Raw genomic sequence first — 20,350 nt, forward strand, 5'->3', positions numbered from 1 at the left:
GCCTGGAGGTGCTTACATTTCCCGGGGAAGGAAGCAAACCACACGCCAAATGCTATGAGTGGAAAAAGGCGCAGAGCCTTACGGAATGGCAGCTCTGGGCGATTGGCCCCGCCTGGACACCACACTGCCGTCCAGCTGTGGTGCCTGAGGCAAGTCCTCTCCATTCCCAGCCTGTGGTTCCAGAGGAACAGAGGGAGTCTGAGTTGCAGGGGGAGTAAGACCAGCACCACCTCCTGAGCCCCCAACATTTCAGGTGGTGGCTGCCGAGTGTGCTGGATGGCAACCAACTGAATCAGACCCTCCCGACGGGCGGTGGGAGGGGGCCAGGGAAACAGCTCCAGTAATCCACCCGGAGGGAGGCAACGACGTGGACTCCCCAAACCAGTCGATGATCAGTGTGCGTCTGCTGAGCCTGGCTCTCTGCCAGGCACTGCTGGGCAGGAAGGGGCTGTGGGACTCCAAGTCACAGGCAGAGCGCCCACACCCAGGCCGAGAGGGCCCAGGGGGGTCTCGCCCAGGAGGGAGTCTTTGGCGAAGAGCTTTCCTTAGCCAGCCCCATTTCTTCAGGCAAAGTATGCTTTCCAAAAGCGCTTCCACCCATTATTTGATCCCTGTATCTCTCTCATGAACCCGACAAGGCCAGTGCCTTTATCCCTATTTTATCTCAGAGAGGCTAAGGGACTTGCCCAATGTCACACAGCCTTTTGGTGGCAAAGGTAAAGCTAGAAGCCTGAGCTTCTGGTCACATACGTGAAGGCACTTGTTAGGAAGTGTGGCACCCCAGGGCGGTTTCTAGTTAGCTCCAAACGGAGGCTGGGCTGGGACCCTGAGCGGTCCTGCTCTCCCCGCATGCCTGGGAGTCACTGGACTGCAGGGGACCGCAGGGGGAGTAGGAAATGCCCCCCAGGAGCGCCATCTGAATTCCAAACAGCTTTGGAACCTTGGTGAGGGAAGGCCCTTAGGGTAGGAGAGGATATTCTGACAGCCTGGAAACCTCAAATAGCAAAGAGGAGGGTTGCCCAGAAGAGCTTCAGAGGGGACGTGAGCCTCAGTCTGGACCACAAAGTAGCTCTGGAGCCCAGTGCGAGGGAGGGATGCCCTGGATGGAGGGGTGTGCAGGCATCCCCACGTCTCTTAAGGCCTCACGCCCCCAGACTTCACTTCTGGGGGCAGCTGTGTGACCTTAAGTGTCTCACTTCCCCTCTTTGGTTCTCAGTCCCCTCATTCATCAGGGTCCTCCTCAGAAATCAGGGTGTGGGATGAACGTGGGATGAGCGTGGCGCTGGCGGACAGGTCTGCTGCGTGCTCGGCCCGGGGAGGTTACCTCCTGGCCTGCCCAGCACCAACAGCTGCCTTGAGGACCAGACAGTTTGTGCACAGAAAGGGTGCTCACTGCGTCCCCGGGAGTCTCCGCTCTGGGCCCCAGCCATGTCCTCTGTTCCCCCTGATCGTACGGTCTCCAAACTGCCTGTGATAGAAGAGGGATCCCAACGCAGGACTGACTTCTCAACTGTTCTAGGCCCCTTTTGAATTGGGGGACCCTCGGGCCGTCCCAGGAAGCAGGTCTATGTGTCCGTGGATCCACGTGGCTCTGGCCTTCCCAGTGCACAGGGGGCCCAGTGTCTGCCCCGCATGCGGAACTGCAGGCCAAACAGCGCCCAGCCCTGCCCCAGCCACTGGAGCTGTAGGCCATACCAGGGGCCCACGCCCCGGGCGGGCACAGGGCAGCCCTTGTCTGCGCAGTGCCTGGCACCCCCTCGTTTGCATAGCCACGTGAAGAATGCGAGGGAGCAGGCTGGGGACAAGTCCCTGCAGAGGGGGGCCGGGCTGTGGGGGAGGAAGCCTACGGGTGAGGGTGGGGGTCGGCAGCCAGACCCTGCTTTCCCCCAGTGCGGTCCAGGAAAGGCAGGTGGGCCACTGGGGATGGAGGGGGCAGCCAGGGGCTGGCCCGAGTAGGAGCAGGATTGTGACATTCCCCCTGCACCCACGCCCGGTGGAGCCCACGGGGCCAAACTGAACGTGAGGGGATTGCTAATGAGCTGGAGGAGAGTTAAATATTCCCCTGCTCCAGAGGGCTGAGCTGGGGTGGGAGAGAGAAGGGGGAGGCGGGGCACTAGGAGGGGCAGCCTGAACCCTAGGAATGTGCAGAGGCAACGGCTCCCAGCTCCTGGCTCCCGGTCAGGCTGTTCTGGAGCTGGGGGCCAGGGCCCGGTGCCTCCAGCCCCAGCAGGAGCTGCTAAGCCAGCCAGCAAGGGGATTAACGGGGCTGAACAGTCTGCCTTCCTTCGGGCTGATGCCAGGAGGTCAGTGCTATCTCCCACCTCCCTGGCCAGGCCCCTTGCTGGCTGGCAGCCAGGTCTGGCCCAGCCTTGAAGGGTCCTTCTTCTGCCCCCCTCAGATCTCAAACAGGCCCCACAGTGCATATTCCCTGGCCTGGCCTCCCCTGCTTTTGATACATATGGCCCCCCAGAACCTGGGACTCTCTCTCCCCAACATCCAGCCCAGTCTCTCCACATCTGGCCTCAGAGCCCTCTCCAAAAAGTTCTCCCTGATGTCTAACTTTAGTCTTACCTGCTGCAAAGTAGAATTCCATTTCTTTTCTGTCCTACAGTCAGAGGACAGAAAACCCCAAGGGTCAGGTCAGCCATGCAATAGCAAAATCCATCATCTCGGGGCTGGCGCTTGGGCAGGAATTAGAATTGTAGGGCACTTGCATGGTTCCTAAAGGGGGTTCCCTGGCAGGAAGGCCCTGAGGGCAAGCAGGGTCACTCCTCCCAGCCCCTCCCCTCTCTATCCCTGGGAGGTGGGGCAAGGACACCCACCTGGGCCATGGCCCCGCCCCCCACCCCCAGGGGGCTGGCAGGAGCTCTGCTGGAGACCCTGCCCTGGCTTAGGCGGCTGCTGTGGGCGGGCCCCTGGCCTTTCCAGCCCCTGGGCCTCCCCCTGCATTCTAGAGCCCAGAGCCGCTGCAGCCGCTGCTGAGGCTGCTGTGGGCCTGCCCCCTCTCCTTCTCAGCCTCTGGCCAGCGCTGCTCCCCCTCGGCCCCCCCCCCAGCAGCTCCTCTCACCTGGCCATGACCCCAGCCCCCCCAGGGACCCTGGCCCAGCCCTGAGCCCTGGAACCTGCAGCCCCCTCCCCTGGGCCATGGCCAACTCAGGCCTCCAGCTCCTGGGCTACTTCCTGGCCCTCGGTGGCTGGGTGGGCATCATCGCCAGCACGGCCCTCCCGCAGTGGAAGCAGTCCTCCTACGCGGGCGACGCCATCATCACGGCCGTGGGCCTCTACGAAGGGCTCTGGATGTCCTGCGCCTCCCAGAGCACCGGGCAGGTGCAGTGCAAGCTCTATGACTCACTGCTCGCCCTGGAAGGTAGGCCTCCCTCCAGCTGGGTTGGGAAGGTGGGATGTGGGGGAAGGCGAGGTCCAGAGCAAGCTTGCCCACAGCCTGCGACCTGCGCTGGGCTCCATTCTCCAGCCCCCTGCCCGCGTGCGCTTTTGAAAATCCAGGCCCACCTGGTGCTCCGTGGAGGGCAGGGGCTCCAGGCTCCGGCAGCCATGGGTCCAGATCCCAGGTCTGCCACTGTCACCTTCAAGGAGTCGCTAACCCTCTCTGTGCTCTAATGTCCTCATCTGTAGAGGGGAGCACTAGGACTTTACAGGACTGTGGAGGGTTCGATGAGATAGATGAGTGCCTGGCCCTCAGGCTCCCCTCCACCTCCCCCCATACTCTGCAGCAGACCCCCTGTGCATACACACCTTCATGCCAGGCCTGCTGCCTAGACAAGCACGCCTCCGTTTGGGTGTTCCAATGCGCGCGCGCGCACACACACACACACACACGCCTGTGCACACAGGTGCTTGGGCACGTAGGTCCCTCTCCTCCTGGCGTGTGCATTTGAACTTGACAAGTTGGCTTGTAAATAGGCACCACCGCAGCTCCGTCCCCGGCTCAGGGCCAGCCCACCCAGCCTCTGCCCAGGGCGGCGCAGGCCTGAGCGGGGCAGCTGTCACACGGCCCTCCCCCACGACACCCGGCCAGGCGGGTCATCTGGTCTCCTTCAGCGACCCAGCTCCCCCGAGCTGCCCGCGGCCCAGGACTGACCGCACAGGTGTACGGCTGCCATGGGTGACTCAGAGGGCAGAGGGAAGGGGACCAGGAGCCAAAATGGCTGGTGGGGAAGGTGTCCCTGCCTGAAAGCCAACTTGGGGCTGAGCTGGATGGACCTCAGACACCCTCACTCCCTCCTGCTGAATCTGCAAGGCCCCGGGAGGAACTGAGCCCGCGGCTTGGGAGGGGTGGGCCGGGCCCCAAAGGGAGTCCCACCGCCAGAGCGCAGCGGACGAGAGAAGTCCAACTACCCTGGCACCGCACACACCACCTGGAGGAACCTGCAGGGGGAGTGAACGGCGGGTGGTAGAGGTGAAGCTCAGCCCCACACCCTGTCCTCACTGTCCCCTCACACCTGCTGCAGGTGGCTGCCCAGGGGGAGCTTCCGGCCCCTGCCCCAACCCCTTCCCCGCCGCGCTCCTCACACCTGCCCACTTCTCCCAGAGCCTGCTCAGTGCCCCCTGCTCTGCCCAGGTCACATCCAGTCAGCGCGAGCCCTGATGGTGGTGGCCGTGCTCCTGGGCTTTGTGGCCATGGTCCTCAGTGTGGTCGGCATGAAGTGCACTCGGGTTGGAGACAGCAACCCCATCGCCAAGGACCGCATCGCCATCTCTGGGGGTGTCCTCTTCCTCCTGGCAGGTCAGTGTCCCTGGCTCCCTGTCTGCCATCTTGGTCATGGCAGGTGGCCCTGCTCTGGGTGGCCAGCCGGGGGCCAGAGTAGAGCTGAGCGCTCCCTCCTCTGTCCTTAGGCCTCTGCACGTTGACAGCCGTCTCGTGGTATGCCACCCTAGTGACCCAGGAATTCTTCAACCCCAGCACACCTGTCAATGCCAGGTGAGGGCCAGTGCATGGCTTGGACCAGGGAGCTGGGCCTCCCGCTCTGCTGCCTTTGTCCAGCAGGACACGTGGAGGAAGAAACGGGGTGGGGGGAGCCGCAGGTCCTGTCACGGCGAAGCTGTCTGGAGTGGGGGGCCAGGCAGGGTGTGGCTGAGCCCTCTGAAGGGGCCAGAGTCCTGTGGAGGACACCGCAGGAGCTCAGCAACCTGGATCCGGGTTGAAATCCCAGATCTGGGCGCGCTGGCTGTGTGAAGGGCGAGTTCCGGTCAGATGGAGCTGGGACCCAAGGACCCAGCTGACGTGGCTGTGAGGGCTCAGTGAGATGTTGCAGGGCGGGCTCAGCACAATGCCGGGGCCCCGGAGAGCACTCAATAAAGCCCTCGTTGTGACTCCTGCCCAAGGTGACAGGTGCATTGGGCTGGGAGATGTAGACTGGACAAGCGGTAAGGCAGATGTGGGGGGGCCTTACAGCCGGAGGGAAGATTTGGTTCCCCATCCTGGGGTGGAAGGCAGCCAACAATCCTTCCGGCTGTGGCATGCAGCATGGTGGGGAGAGGCTAAGACCGGTAAGGTGCAAAGGTCTGGAGCAGGGCTTGGGGCCCGAGGCTCGCAGTGCAGAGTAGGTTCAGAGATGTTTAGGAGCTAGAAGGGCCAGGACTAGGAAGGCCCAGGGTGTGAGGGCCAGATACGGGGCTCTGTGAAGAGCCTGGGCCCACCTGGCTCCACCCCGCCTCTCAGCTGTGCCCGAGCAGAGAATGGGACAGTCTCAACCCCAGACATCCCAACAGACCTTGGGCCCTGGGCTGGAGGGAGAATGAGAAAAGGTACCCAGGCTATCACAGTCAGGAGGGCCGGCTGGAGAAGGCAGAGGTGGGGCGGGGGAAGAAAAGGAGACCACAGGCACAGCGCTCGTCCCCTGGGGTCGGAGCTCTAGCCACGAAGATCAAGCAAGAGGCAGCTCAACTCAGAGACAGACGCCAGGCTGGCACTCCCTGTCCCTCCAACACTCCCCGAGGCAGCTGGTACACAGGCCATGATGGGCCTGGGGGACACGGATGAATCCGGCGCTGTCCGCCCTCGGGGCGCTCCGCAGGGAGCCAGGCAAGCCAGGAGCTGAAGGCCACCCAGGAAGAGTCAGCAGGAGGCACAGCAGGAGGGGTCAGGGAAAGCCCCTGGGAGGAGGTGGCCCAAGTGGGCCCTGAAGGCAGAGGAGCAGAGGAAGCGCAGAAGGGGGGACGCTCCAGGAGGGGGCGCCTCCAGCAAAGGCACGGAATCGGGGAGCCCCTGGGCGCCGCAGAGCGGGAGTGGGGGGTGCGCAGGCTGGCGGCGGCCCCGAGGCGGGGAGTCAGGAGCGCCAGGTGGAGGGCCCGCTGTGCCCCCGAGGACCACGGGAAACCCGGGCTGGGGGTTCCGGGCGCCAGAGGGGGACTGAGAGAAAGATGGCAGGGATCGCCCTGCTCCTCCCCACGGGACTCGGCGGCCCTCCCGCACCCCGGCCCCTGGCCGGAGCAGGAAAGGGGCCAGAGTGTGCGCGGAGCAGGCCCACCCTGGGCCTGGGTCCCCTTGGGTGGGGGTGATGTGCTGCGTGGAAGTCGGGAGGAGCGATGGGCCTGCAGCGGAACTTCTCCGCGAGACTGAGGAGGCTTGGGAGGCCCCCAGTCTCAGCTCCCCACCCCCTGCACGCCCCCCGCCCCCACGGGGGGCTCCCTGGGGGAGGGCAGGCTTGCAGTCGCACCTGAGGCTGTCCTCCCTGCCCCTTGCAGGTACGAGTTCGGCTCGGCCCTGTTCGTGGGCTGGACGTCCGCCGGCCTGGCCATGCTGGGGGGCTCCTTCCTCTGCTGCACGTGCCCGGAGCCTGAGAGATCCAACAGCAGCCCGCAGCCTTACCGGCCTGGCCCCTCGGCTGCCGCCCGAGAGTACGTCTGAGCCCGGGCTCCGCCGGCCCCTGCAGCACCCTGGGCAGGGCCAGGAGGGCGCCCCGCGAACTCCGTTAGGGCTCTGAGCAGCTTGTCCCCACACAGGCACCCACCCTGCGCTCTGAGACTCAGACCCAGACACTCAGAGGGAGGCCAGAGGCAGGCCCCAGCCCACAGGTGCACACGCCTGTCCCGCTGCAGGCGTGGACCCGTCTGCACAGCGCACAGGCACCAGGAAGTACGTTTGCCATCCAGGTGCCGGCGCTTCCCCGGGGTGGTTTTTTTACTCCCTGCAGGGCACACGAGTGTCTGCTCTGTGCTGGGCCCCGGGGACACAGCCACAAAGACGGCCCTTGGTGCCCCATGCCCTGGGGTGGCCAGAGCCTTTCCCGTCCCCAGGCTGGCAGGCTCCTCACAGCAACCCCATGCAGGGGGCAGGGCCAGGATGATGAATGTCCCCCTTACACACGAGGAAACAGGTTCAGGGACACCAAGAGGCTTGGCCCCACTGTTCCTGAGTTCAGGTCTCAGGCTCTTCCAGTACGCCCAGCACCCCGCGGACACCCCCACGCATGGCTCGGCCAGCACGCGGCCAGCCCGCCCCCAGGAGTGGGCCCCAGGGAGGGCTGCCGTGGGTGCCCGGGTCTGACTGCGCTGGTCAGGCCCTGCGTCTGGGCCCACACCCCACAGCCCCTGCCCCACCCTGCTGCTCACCCCACTAACCAGCTCTCCTCTCTTTTGACTTTCAGACCAGTTGTTAAGTTGTCCGCCTCCGCCAAGGGCCCCCTGGGTGTGTAATGTCCAGGTCCCCAATCTGACTCTGTCCCCCCGGCCACACTTACGCTGTGTGTTTGGTATTGTTTGGAAAGAGAAGTGAACATCCAGCTCCAACTGTGGTGTCATTTGATGTGCCCCTGGCATGGCCACGGTGGGTCTTGGCTCGGAGAGGTCAGAGCGGGTCCCTGGGGTCTTTGGGCAGCAAGACGGGGAGACAGACCTGCAGGGTGGGTTACATGGCACATCCGGTGCCGATCGGGGCTCCAGTAACCTCCCTGGCCTGACACTTACCTCAGAGCTGGGGTGAGGGGGCACTGGAGGAGCTCACTACATGGAGAGGGACCTTAGGGCCTTTCAGCCACGAAGACTATCCTGAGCAAGGTTGCAAGCCCCCTAATGCTGCCCCTTCTTCCACATCCGCCCCTCCTCCTCTCCAGTCTGCCGAGGTCCCCCTACATCCCCACCCTGGATCCAGAGTAGAGAGGGGCGGCCTCAGGCAGAAGGGTGCGGTCCACGCTGGAGGGGCTTTTGGTCTTGAAGTATAGATACTACCTTAGTGTAGAAGGAGGAGACGTCCTCAGAGAGATATAGGGAAGATTAACCCAGATCAGCACCTCCACTCATGCTCAGGCCTCGCCAGCCCCAAACATCCTCCCTGGCCCCGAGTCTCTGGCCACTGGCTACCCTCTGCCTCCCATCTGGAAAGAGCTGACCATAACTGCCCCCTGCCTTCCTCATGCCCTCCTCAGCCAGCCCTGTCTGGCTTCCTCCAACACCTGCTGGTGACCACAGCTCTCACCAACTCACTGAATCCCAAGGAGGTAGCTGGGCCTTCTCCCCTGAGCGTGGCTCGAGGGAGGTGAGGTCAGACAGGGTGACTGTCATGCACGCTCGGAGGTCAGGGATGGGAGGAGAGGAGCGAGTGGTGGAGCGGCTGTGGGACTATGGGCTCAGGGCCCCGGCCTGGCCGCGGCCGCACGTCCACGGGGCGCCTCAGGAGTGGCCGTTTCCTGTGGCCTGGCCAGCCCCTGGCTCCGGGGGTGGGCGCCTGACCCCACGTGGGTTTACCAGAGTCTTGCCCCTCAAGTTATGAGTGAGGACTACAGAAGAGTCTCTCTGCGTGCCAGAAGCTATAATGCGGGGAGCTGGTGCCCAGGCTCCACATCCTGCCGGAACTGGCCTGGGGTGGGCCCGGCGTTGAGCTCAGGCCCCTCCTGAGGGACTGCGATGTGTGGGCGCCTCCGTGAGGCCTACGGCTCGGGGCCGTCGGGGCCACATTTCTTGCCACTCTGCGGGCCTCTGGGAGGGAGAAAGGCACCTTGGTGAAGAGGCGAGCAGAGGAAAGATGACAGGAAGGCCTGTCTCCGTCTGCCTTTCCTGAGACCAGGCTGCTCCGTGAGGTTCCCACATCCTCCCAATACATATCCACCTTTTTTGCTGAAACAATTTTGAGTTTGACTTCGGTCTCATACAACCAAAAGAGCCCTGACTGACACCACCAAATCTGGAACCTGGAAATTGAGAGTCTGGGCAAGGGCTCCTGTCACGGGCACCAGCTGAGCAGGCGGGGATGTGGGGCCCAGAGGCTCAACCTCTGCGGGTCCTCCAGCACCTCCCTCCCGTCCCCAGCTGGGGATTTGGCAGCCCTTGCAGTCTGGTCACAAAGCGGTTGGCCAGGACACCGTGTGTATTCTCTTGAGGTTCAGGGTCCACCAGAGGCTTGGGACTTGGTAGGAAAACATGGGGATAGAATGTGCTGGCTGCTCCCCGTGAGTTTCGGGGACAGCGGTGGCTCTGACAGCCACAGGAACGAGCTTCCCGCTGGTCCTTCGTGGAGGGATGCCCTTTCTGCCTCGAACCCGGGACTGGAGAGGTGCAGAGTCAGGCGAGCGCGTGTCGCCCCGGGATACGCTAACAGCACAGTGGGCAGCAGGCCATGGGAAGATGTCCGGGGGAAACTAGAGGAGTTCAAGGCTGCAGGGGTTCCGGAAGCCTGATCCTCCACGCCTCTCGAAGCAGCTGTTTTCAAAGGTCCACATCAAGGTCATCTGGGCTGCCAATGTGCGGCAGGGCCACCTTCCCAGGCCTCCTGACTGCACGGCTGTTTACTGCCCCAGCCGCGGGCCTAGAGGACTGGGCAGAGACCCAGCAAGGGGGTCAAAGGGCACGATCCTCAAGCTTTTGCTGATGTTTATTAACAAAGTTCTCCCAAGAATAAAACTGGCAGCCCATAAAAATACAGTTTGGGGAGGAAAATGCCTGTGTTCTCAGCCAGTGACGAGAGGCATAGCATAGAGTAGCAATACATACAGAAGGTGCACAGCAACAGAAGGTGCTCAGCCCAGGGAGTGAGCCTGGGGCCGTGGAGGAGGCGACCAGCGGACCCACCCAATGCCTGCCTCGGAGAATACGGATGTGCACTGAGTAGTACATGGTGTCCAGGAGTGATGCTTTTGTGTTGTCTGTATGTATTGTTAATTCTGTGTGATAATGACACCGTGGTTTGTTTGGGTTTTTTTTTTTTAATCCCTATCTGTTAAGAGGTGCACCCTGAAATGATAGAAGGCTGGATTTGCTTTAAAATGCTCTAAGAACAAAACGGTCAGGGGCAAGGGAAGTTTGGTAAATGCCAGTGATATTTAGGGGTTCACTCTGTTCTCTTCGTTTGTGTGTAGGTTTGCAAATGAAAAAAATAAAAAGTTAAAAATGCCTGTAAGTTTTGCAATGTAGCCACCCCTCACTGACCACTGAGACAGAGGTGATGAGTGCTCTAGAGACTCCTGCTACCTGGAAACTTGGTAGAAACACAGACTCTCAGGCTCCAACCCACACCAGGTAACAGGCTCGGCATTTTAAGGAGCTCTCCAGGTGACTGGAGCACACACAAGTTTGGGAAACGCTGATCTAGGCTAGGGAGGGAAGAGCTGTGTGGTGCGTTGTCTTCCTCCATCATCTGAATACCGGATGCAATGAAAGCAGCTCAAGGTATGATTTCGTCTAGAGTTGGCAAGATTATAGGGGGCCACGGCTAAACCTGATCCAGGCAAAACTGGAAATGAAGACAATGCCCAAAGCAGTCCTTCCCGACTTTCTCTCCTCATAGAGCACATAAAAATAATATTTGGCTCAATTTATGAGCACATTACAGGCAATTTTATTCTTGACAATGCTCCTGTTCAAAACAACTAAAAATGTTGGGGAAAGGGCGAAGAATTCTTTACAGGGCATCAAGGGAAAGGGCTGACATGATGCTATGGACTCTCCAAGTCAACACTCAAGAGGCACTCCCTTTCATCCACACGGAGGCCCACGTGGTGACCACAAAACTGAGTCGTCCATGGCTGCCAGGATCAAAGTTGAGTTACATATAAGGGGATTGAACAAATAAGTAAAATATCAAAGATACTGGGAGCCAGGCTTTCCACTGCCAGAGGATAGATTTACAAAGATGAAATGGAGAAGATTCAAATAAATCCTGTGGTGTTGGATTGGAATTATAGGTATGTGGATGAACACCTGGCTTTTAATATATTTAGATGAATACTGAAGTAACTATAGTTGTGTATGTGTACGTACATGTGTGTGATATACATACATCCATATATGTAGGAGTTCTACCTCCTAGAAAAGCCTAGAAGCAATGATAACCCAGTGGCAAGAAGATACCTTGATTTCTGAATACCATTTTCCATTAACAGGTACCAGGGATCTGTGGAGAAATGGCTGATCTGAGGGCTGGGGTAAGGAAATAATAAGCCTGGAGCATCCTGATATTCCAGAAAGTAAGAAAGTGCTCGAGGAATAATGGAGACACATCTAAAGGATACAGAAACCAGATTAAAGAGATTCCCATTTGCTTTATCTGGGACAATTTGAGTATCAAAATAAATAATGATAGTAATGGATTCTAATTCAGTGAATAAAAATAAGAATCTGTTAGTCCCTACTGATACAAAAATTAAATAGATGGGGGAGAAAAAAAGCTCTACAGTAAAATGGCAACTAATATAATTTATTAACTAGTAAGTATAAAATATTTAACTTGACAGTGGTGAAACATTGCAGACATATCTTAATCAAGTGACAAAAGTTAACACCATCAGCATCAGGGCAAGTCAAAATTGTGTGTCCCTTGATATAATGCACTGAAAAGAACACAGCATCATTTCTGCGACATTCCTGCTAAAGATGTACAAACTGAAATGCCTTATGACAAGACAAAAAAATCCAAATGGAGGTTATTCTACAAAGTAACTGCCTGCACTCTTCAAAACTGTCCACATTACGAAAGACAAGAGAAGACTGACAAGATTGAAGAGATATTATAGCTAAATGCCATGAGTGATCCTTGATTGGATCCTGGACCTATAAAAGACGTTCTTGGGACAACCAGTGACAATTGAATAGTGTCTATGGTTTAGATGGGCAGTACCACTTCAAAGTTAATTTCCTGAATTTGATAGTTTCCTGTAGTCTTGTAGGACAGTGTCCTTATATTTCAGGAAATACACACTGAAGTACTAAGAGGGTAATGAGGCATCAGAAAAAAATATGCATAGATAAACATGAAGAGTTACAAGGCAAATATCTGCAGTATAATATTAATTGGACAAAAAATATATATATATTTATCAGGCAACCTAAGTGAAGGGCAGACTGGAGTTCTTTGAACCATGCTTGCAACTTTTCTCTGAAGTTTGAAATTATTTCAAGATAGAGGGTTTTTTTGTTGTTGTTTTTTAAAGTCTAAGTGAAAGCTAGAACACCGAGACACTGATTTTCTCAGAAGGCACTTGAAACCCCAGCCAAACATAGATGCAGATGCCTCCCAATATGGCAGTGGAGAGAAAGCTTTGGACTCATCTTTGGTGAACCCAAGCAGAATTCTTTGTTTCACCATCATTTTTAAAAGATGCTTTTGCTGGGTATAGAATTCTGGGTTGACTCTCATCCTTTCAGTACGTTATAGATATCATCCCGGTGTCTTCTAGCTTACATAATAATTTAAACAAAAAGCCTGCTTAACTCTTTTTGTTGTTGTTGTTGTTCCTTTGTTTTCTCTCAGTTGTTTTCCAGATTTTCTCCATCTTTGGTTTTCAGAAGTTTGAATATGAAGTGCCTGGGTATGTTTTTTTTTTCTTCTTTTCTTTCTGTGTGTTTATTTTCCTTGGGGGTGTTCTGAACTTCCTGGATCTGTGGTTTGTTATCTTATATTGATTTTGGAAAAATTTTAGCTGTTATTTTTTTCAAATGCTTCTTCTGCCATATTTCCTGTCTTCATCTGCTACTTCAATTACATGCCTGATATTGCGGCACAGCTCTTAAATATTCTGCTCTGTTTTATTGTTCCCATGTTTTTCTGTTTCAATTGGGTTTCTACTGACCTGCCATCAAGCTCATGAATTCTTTCCTCTGCTGTGTCCTTTGATATGCACATCGAAGCATCTCCTCATTTCTGATAGTGGGCTGCTTCTACCTTGTGCTTAGTCTAGACCTGGAATCCAGGGGGTTTGGGTGTACCTCAGTATTCAACACTCCCTGCATGCCTGCACCTCAGAGGGACTCCCTCTCCAAACTCTTGCCCTTTCCCCAGCAGTAGCTTGCCATTGTTTAGGATGCAAGGCTCATGTTGGCGGCAGGAGAGTTTTTCTCCTTTCTTCTACTCCAGCCTTAGTTGTAGACAGGTCCTGTGCACCTGAGCCTCAGTGGTAGGGCTATGTCCTCCCCACATAGTCTCTGACCTTTTAAACCTTGTGAGTTTCCTGCCCTCCCACCAGGCAGCAAATTTCTGTTTTGTATCAGTGCAAGATCCTGGTGCTGAAAGGGTTTGCTTCTTCTTGCTAGTGGCCAGCAGCATTTCCTTCTACTCAACTCAGAAGTAGGCAACCTTTGTTTGGGACTTAGTTCTTTCCTTTTCATTGCTTTTTTTTTTTTTTTTTTTTTAAGATTTTATTTATTTGACAGAGAGAGACACAGCGAGAGAGGGAACACAAGTAGGGGGAGTGGGAGAGAGAGAAGCAGGCTCCCTGCCGAGCAGGGAGCCCGATGCGGGGCTTGATCCCAGGACCCTGAGATCATGACCTGAGCCGAAGGCAGACGCTTAACGACTGAGCCACCCAGGCGCCCCCCTTTTCATTGCTTTTGTATCTCCTAATATTTCAGTAGGATCATTTTCTTTTGCTCATTAGTGCAAGTCTGCTGCTTGCTTGTCGATGCTCTCCATTTTGGTCTCAAAATGTCTTTTTCACCTTTGTATCCTACTGTGTATAGGAATCCTAGGCTGGGAATTATTTTCTTTGAGATCACTGAAGATATCATTCCACAGTTTTATGGCGACCATTCTTTCTGTTGCGAAATCAAATGTCAGCTTTAATGTCATTCCTTTCAAAGTAATCTTTTCCCCCCAACTCCTCTCTTGTCTTTTACAAATTGTGGTACCATTATTGATATAGTTTAGAGGTGGATTTTTTATGTAAGTTTTTGGGCTTCCTGACTCTTTCTTTTGGTGTCTCCTTTCCTCTAATCAATTCTGGGCAAGTCTCAGCCATTCTCTCTTCAATCCTCTCTTTCCTTTCTTCTGTGGCTCCAATTACAGTCTGCTTGATTTTCGTACTATAGTCTCTCTTAGCTATTCTTCTCTGTTTTCCAATTTTTAAATTCTCTGTACTTCATTATAAGTGGTTTCCTTCAACTAGCTCCCAGTTATCTAATTTTATCTTCAGTTGTGTTTAATCAGCTTCCAAATATATCCATTGATTTCTTTGAGGTATTGTATTTTTCTGTTCTCAGATTTCCACCTGGTTAATTTTAAAAAATCGTCTGGGTCAATTATAGCTTCTTTATTAGTTTGCTGGGGCTGCCATAACAAAGTACCACAGACTGGACAGCTGAAACAACAGAAATTTACTTCCTCACATCCCTAAAGGCTCTAAGTCCAAGATCTAGGTGTCAGCAGAATTAGTTTCATTTTGAGGCTTCTCTCCTGAGTTTGTAGAAGGCTGTCTTCTTGTGGTGTCTTCAATGGTCCTTCAGCTGTGTGTCTGTCCATGTCCTAATTTCCTCTTTTCGTAGACACCAATCATATTGGATTAAGGCCTACCTCAATGACCTCATGTAACCTTTAATTACCTCTTTAAATATCCTATGTACAAACAGTCACATTCTGAGGTTTTGGAGGTTAGGATTTCAATATATGAATTTGGGTGGGAGAGTGATACAATTCAGCTCATAACACCTAAAATTTTCAAGTTTCTCTTTGCATAAAAATAATTGCAAACATCATTGCTTCACATTCTGTGTCTGTTATCTTTGGTAACTGGGGTTCCTGTGGGTCCTTTTTGATTGTCTGTTTCAACCTTGTTCATCACGGTTCCTTGTCTCCTTTTAAACCTTGTTATCTTTGAATATGTGCCAGATGTGGCTTCTGTAAAATATGTGTAGAAATCATTTAAGGCCAAGGATTATTTGCTTTGGTGTGTGCCTGGGGGCACTAGCTATTCTGATCACTTTTATCCAAGTTTAGGACTGGAAATTTCTGGCTCCCTGTGTGACTCCAAGTCAGGTTGCAATCTGTGTGAGGATTGGTTAGTTAGCTACTACAGTACAACCATTCCAGGTCCCCAACTCAAAGCATAACGTAGTTTACAAGGGTCCCCACAGTTGGTGGGGCTGGACTTCATAAATTTTTCCCTCCAGCCCTGTACAACTGCCTCTTCCAGATCAGCAAACACATTTTCAGATCAGCACTCAGCCTCTTGAGTTGCCTCTTCCAGATTTGTAAACATATCCAGGGACAAAGTAGTCCTGAGCATCAGACTCACTTTTCTACGTTACCATCCTCTTCCTGGACCCAGCCTGGGAACCCCCCAGTGTTTTGTTGCTTTTAGAAAGATTTTAGAAAATATTTTGTCTAATGTTCTTAGCTGTCTTCAGCAGAAGAGTTGGACCAACATTACCACAAGTGGAAGTCAAGAGTCATCTTTCCAAAGGCTGTCATATAATTTTAGAGTACATTTAAACCTTATGACTTAAAGTAGAACATTTTAATTTTTTTGTGAAAGTGATTGTGCATGACCAATCCAAATTAACAAAAGAATTATTAGATGTTTTAAAATATTTACCAGAGTTGGTGTAAAATTCTATCACCTCATTTTTTAAAGTTTAAACTTTTAAAAAAATTTATTTATTTATTTATTTATTTATTTTGATAATCTCTACACCCAATGTGGGGCTTCAACTCATGACCCCAAGATCAAGAGTCACATGCTCCACCAACTAAGCCAGCCAGGAGTCCCTAAAAATTTTTAATTAATTTATCTTTAAAAAAGACTTTATTTGAGAGATAGAGCGAGAGAGCACAGCAGGGGGAGTGGCAGAGGGAGAGGGAGAAGCAGACTCCCTGATGAGCAGGGAGCCTGATGTGGGACTCGATCCCACGACCCTGAGATCACGACCCCAGCTGAAGGCAGACGTTTAACTGACTGAGCCACCCAGGTGCCCCCAAGTTTTTAATTTAAATATGCATTCCAAAAATTATCCAATAAGCACATGAACCTTGTTATATGATATTTTCACAAAAATGGAAAAGACGTTATACAAATGACAAAGACTCATAAAATGGCCTTTAAGTATCAGTTGTTTCTACTAGTTTTTCTTCCTTGGACATCTAACTTCTTTTTCTATAAAACTGACAACCACTGCAAGACCCTAAAATGTTTTGTTTCCAATGTACTCTTTCTTTCTTACATCTTTATTCAATATCTTTCCCATCATTTTTTCCCCAATTTTTTTAATGTGGTAAAATACACATAAAATTGGGGCGCCTGGGTGGCTCAGATGGTTAGGCAACTGCTTTCAGCTCAGGTCATGATCTCAGTGTCCTGGGATCAAGTCCTGCATCGGGCTCCCTGCTCAGTGGGGAGGCTGCTTCTCACTCTGCCTTCCACTCCCCCTGCTTGTGCTCTTTCTCTCTCAAATGAATAAAGTTTAAAAAAAAAAAAACACATAAAACCTACCATCTTAATTACCACTTCAAAGCACACAGTTCAGTGACATTAAGTACATCAATATTGCTGTGCAACCATCACTACCATTCATCTCCAAAATTCTTTCCTTCTTACAAAACTGAAACTCTATGTCCATTAAATGATAACTCCCCATTTCTGCCATTCTATTCTCTGCCTCTAGTTTGACTACTCTAAGTACCTCACATAAGTGGAATCATATGGAACTTATTTTTGTGATTTTCCAGATATAGGATTTTTGGTTTATGGTTTTTTCTTTAGCACTTTATTTTTTAAGATTTTATTTATTTATTTGTCAGAGAGAGAGAGTGAGAACAAGCAGGGGTAGAGGTAGAGGGAGAAGCAGGCTCCCCATCATTTCAGTTTACAATGTTCACAACTATTATCTCAGTTGATCCTTACAATATTCCTGTAATAGTAACAGCCAACATTTACTGAGCACTAACCAAATGTCAGGTCTTACCTAATCCTCACAAGAACTTCAAGAAATAATTTCTGTTATCTCTAAAGATATAAAAGGCTCATTCTGAGGCTCTTCCCATGCACTTGGATTTGGCAGTTTGAAGGTGGGATCCAAGAAAATCTGTTCATTTTCTTGTGGATGGTCCCTACATCTTACTTTAAGAGCTACTTCAAAGTTCAGTACTGACTTTTATGTGGTAGCTCCATACCAAGGCTCTGGAAGGTCAAGTTTCATTGACAGAACTCCAACTCAGGTTTTCTGACTCCAAACTACTTTCCCTCCTGGTGTCTCAAATGATTTATGAAAATTACATTTTATGCACATGATAAAATGAGGACTTTTGTCGAAGCTTACCCTAAAGCTTACCCTTTTGCCGAAGCTTACCCTAAAGCTGTCTTCTTGGTTGGCTCCTTTTTCCCTCCTACAAACATGTCTCATTCTAAAAAACCCTTCCCTCCAATTTATCTATCTTTAGAGTGACCAGAACGTCCATGTTGCCCAGGGTAGTCCTTTCAGCCCAGTATAACTGATAACCACATCCCTTCACTCCCTAGAGCATCCTATTTGGCTAATATGTAAATTACATGGTCACACTAACAAACCTGCCCTTCCAGAGGCAGCCTTCACTTTCTTCATCCCATTTCAACGTATTTTTTGACCTCTCGCTCTACTCTTTTAGCCCTGCTGCAGATGCTGGGATACAGCAGCAGTGAACAAAACAAAAATCTCAAACACTAAGAGTAACAAGGAAGTACAGAATTAGCAGATGAGGATATGCACGGAGAAAAGTCCAGCAGGTACGGAGGTTGGGAGATCTGGCCATGGGGAGGGGCTGCTATTTTAAACAGTGGTCAGGGAAGGCCTCCCTAGTTAAAGACTTGAAAGAACTGAGAGAGATAGCCATTGGTTTCACTGGGGAAACTGTCTTCCCATCAAGAGGGAAAAGCCTTGAGATTGGGGTGTGTCTGGAAAAGGCAGCTTCTGAGGTTGGAGGAAAGCAGGGGTAGAGCAGAGAAAATGGGAGACAGGTGGGGGTACATTGTGAAGCTTCCTGTAGGAAGCAGGCTTCTGCTCCAGTGAGACTGGAAGCCTCTGGAGGCTTCTGCTGAAGTGACCCTGGCTGCTATATTGAAAACTGACTACAGCAGAGAGATGGAGGGTGGAAAGTAGGGTAGCAGGGAGTTCATCTAGGAGACTGATAATCCAGGTGAGATGCAGAGGCCTAGACCCATGCTGGGGGAGTTGGTGAGAAGTGGTCAGGCTCTGTTTCAAAGGCAGAATCAACAGGATTTGTAGACTCATTGGATGTGGAGTGTGAGAAAAAAAGATGAAGTCAGGATGGACTCTCAGGGTTGCGGCTGGGACCTAGAAGGCTGGGCTGGCTGTTACTGGGATGGGAGGCTGTGGGAACATCAGCCCTTCAACCTGCTTCTGCTGCAGCCTGGGGTCCACCCACCGTTTCCACTGCTGCTCTTGCTAGTAGTCTCCTTGTTGCTGAGCCCAGTGGACACTTGCCCACCTTAACCTTCTTGGACTTCTTGGTTTTGATGCCAAATGAATAATTTCCTATTTTGTGCTCTAGGATTGTGATGCCCTCCCTTTCTTTTTACATCTCTTTCTGGCCATCACTTTTACATCCTTGGTCTTGTTCCCAAAGTGACGCTCCTTGACTGATAGGATTTCATCCATGACTACAGCTTTCAAAAAGCCACCTGAGTGTCAAGCATTCACCTCAGCTTACACCTCACTCCTTAGTTCCAAATCTGCTTCCCAAATAGATTCCCCATAGGCACCTCAAACACCAGACATTTCAAACTGAAAAAATCCCATCCCTTTGTGCATTCTCTATTCCAGCAAATGGCACCACCTGCGTCAGTGTCCTGCAATCATGCTGGATTTTCTCCTCTTCCTCATCCCCACATCCAGGTAGTCACATAGCTCAGTCAGCTCCCTTCCTGAAAATATCTCAAATTTGACCTTCTTCCCAACTGCCAGATCTAGGATACAGGTTTCATCATTTAACTGGACTTCTGCAACAGTGTCCACATTGGTCACTTCTTTTCTGGTCAAACTGGTTCCCCGCCCCCCCCCCACCCTGAGTATTATTTCTAAAATGAAAATCATTTTACTTAAAGATAATCCAGGTTCCCTATCAGCTCCTCAGCACAGAGGAATTAAAGCGCAGGAGGGTGGTAGAGCTAGCTGCCTAAGCCTAGAAGAGGTGCTAAAACATCACCTGGATGGCTCAGTTGGTTAGTTGACTGCCTTCGGCACAGGTCATGATCCTGGAGTCCTGGGATCGAGTCCCACATCGGGCTCCCTGCTCAGCTGGGAGTCTGCTTCTCCCTCTGACCCTCCCCGCTCTCATGCTCTCTCTTTCAAAAAAAACACTTTTTTTTTTTTAAGATTTTATTTATTTGACAGAAACACAGTGAGAGAGGAAACACAAGCAGGGGGAGCGGGAGAGGGAGAAGCAGGCTTCCTGCAGAGCAGGGAGCCGGATGCGGGACTCGATCCCAGGACCCTGGGACCATGACCTGAGCCGAAGGCAGATGCTTAATGACTGAGCCCCCCAGGTGCCCCTCAAATAAATAAAATCTTAAAAAAAAAAAAGATGTGAATATGGTGCAGGTTAACAGTCTACTCACTTTAATTATTTGTAGCTTTATAAACAGGCGGCCAGACTGAAGGTATATAAACAAGCCCTCCTCTACCTGTAGTACCACTCAGAGAAGCGAGAGGCTGAGTTCCTAATCTGATTGCTCTTTCCCCAGCCACAAGTCAACCTAACCCCTCTAAGTGTCAGATTAACCCTTCCACTAGCAGAACCTCAGCACTAAGCCTGTCCTGTGTGACACTTTCTGGTTAAACTGTCCCTACCAGATGTTCAAGCTCCCCCCGGTCAGCAATTCGCTCTCTCCAACTCCACAAATCTGACCCATGTTTGCTCCCTGCCCAAACCTTCCACTGTGCCATCTGGAACTCTGTCCCCAGCCTCTTCTGCGAACATTTGCATTCACTTTCTTATTCGGCCTCTAGGACAGACTTGCCTGGGAGCCCTTTCAGAGGCTTTTCTTCCCTAACACCAGAAGCAGCAGGGTTCCTGGTGGTGGTCTAAGTTTCCTCTAGATCACACTACTGCCACTTCTAAACCATTTTCCTCCTTCGTAAGCCCTCAAAAGCCCAACCTTCCGGGGCGCCTGGGTGGCTCGGTCGTTAAGCGTCTGCC

The 20,350-nt window shown here is 52.6% G+C and overlaps 1 protein-coding gene across 2 annotated transcripts; it reads left to right on the forward strand.

Annotated features, from left to right (window-relative positions):
* Nucleotides 1-3,144: 3,144 nt before the first annotated feature.
* Nucleotides 3,145-7,656, forward strand: CLDN19 (claudin 19). Of its 2 annotated transcripts, XM_035020180.1 has the most exons (5): nucleotides 3,145-3,367; nucleotides 4,580-4,744; nucleotides 4,855-4,939; nucleotides 6,706-6,858; nucleotides 7,608-7,656. In XM_035020180.1, the coding sequence occupies exons 1-5, from the start codon at nucleotides 3,145-3,147 to the stop codon at nucleotides 7,654-7,656; spliced, it is 675 nt and encodes a 224-aa protein (XP_034876071.1). The 2 variants fall into 2 exon arrangements, with proteins under 2 accessions (XP_034876071.1, XP_034876072.1); XM_035020181.1 differs by lacking the exon at nucleotides 7,608-7,656 and having other exon boundaries at nucleotides 6,706-6,868.
* Nucleotides 7,657-20,350: the final 12,694 nt, after the last annotated feature.

Source organism: Mirounga leonina, unplaced genomic scaffold (genome assembly GCF_011800145.1).
Source record: "Mirounga leonina isolate KUSES-001 unplaced genomic scaffold, KU_Mleo_1.0 Mir_173, whole genome shotgun sequence".
Lineage (NCBI taxonomy): Eukaryota > Metazoa > Chordata > Mammalia > Carnivora > Phocidae > Mirounga > Mirounga leonina.

Bases quoted from the DNA above. Each gene is read 5' to 3' on its own strand.
- CLDN19 (XM_035020180.1), top strand. From the start codon at position 3,145: ATGGCCAACTCAGGCCTCCAGCTCCTGGGCTACTTCCTGGCCCTCGGT. The intron at 3,368-4,579 runs GTAGGCCTCCCT...TGCTCTGCCCAG, and splicing joins CTCACTGCTCGCCCTGGAAG to GTCACATCCAGTCAGCGCGA. The intron at 6,859-7,607 runs GTACGTCTGAGC...TTTGACTTTCAG, and splicing joins CCCTCGGCTGCCGCCCGAGA to ACCAGTTGTTAAGTTGTCCG.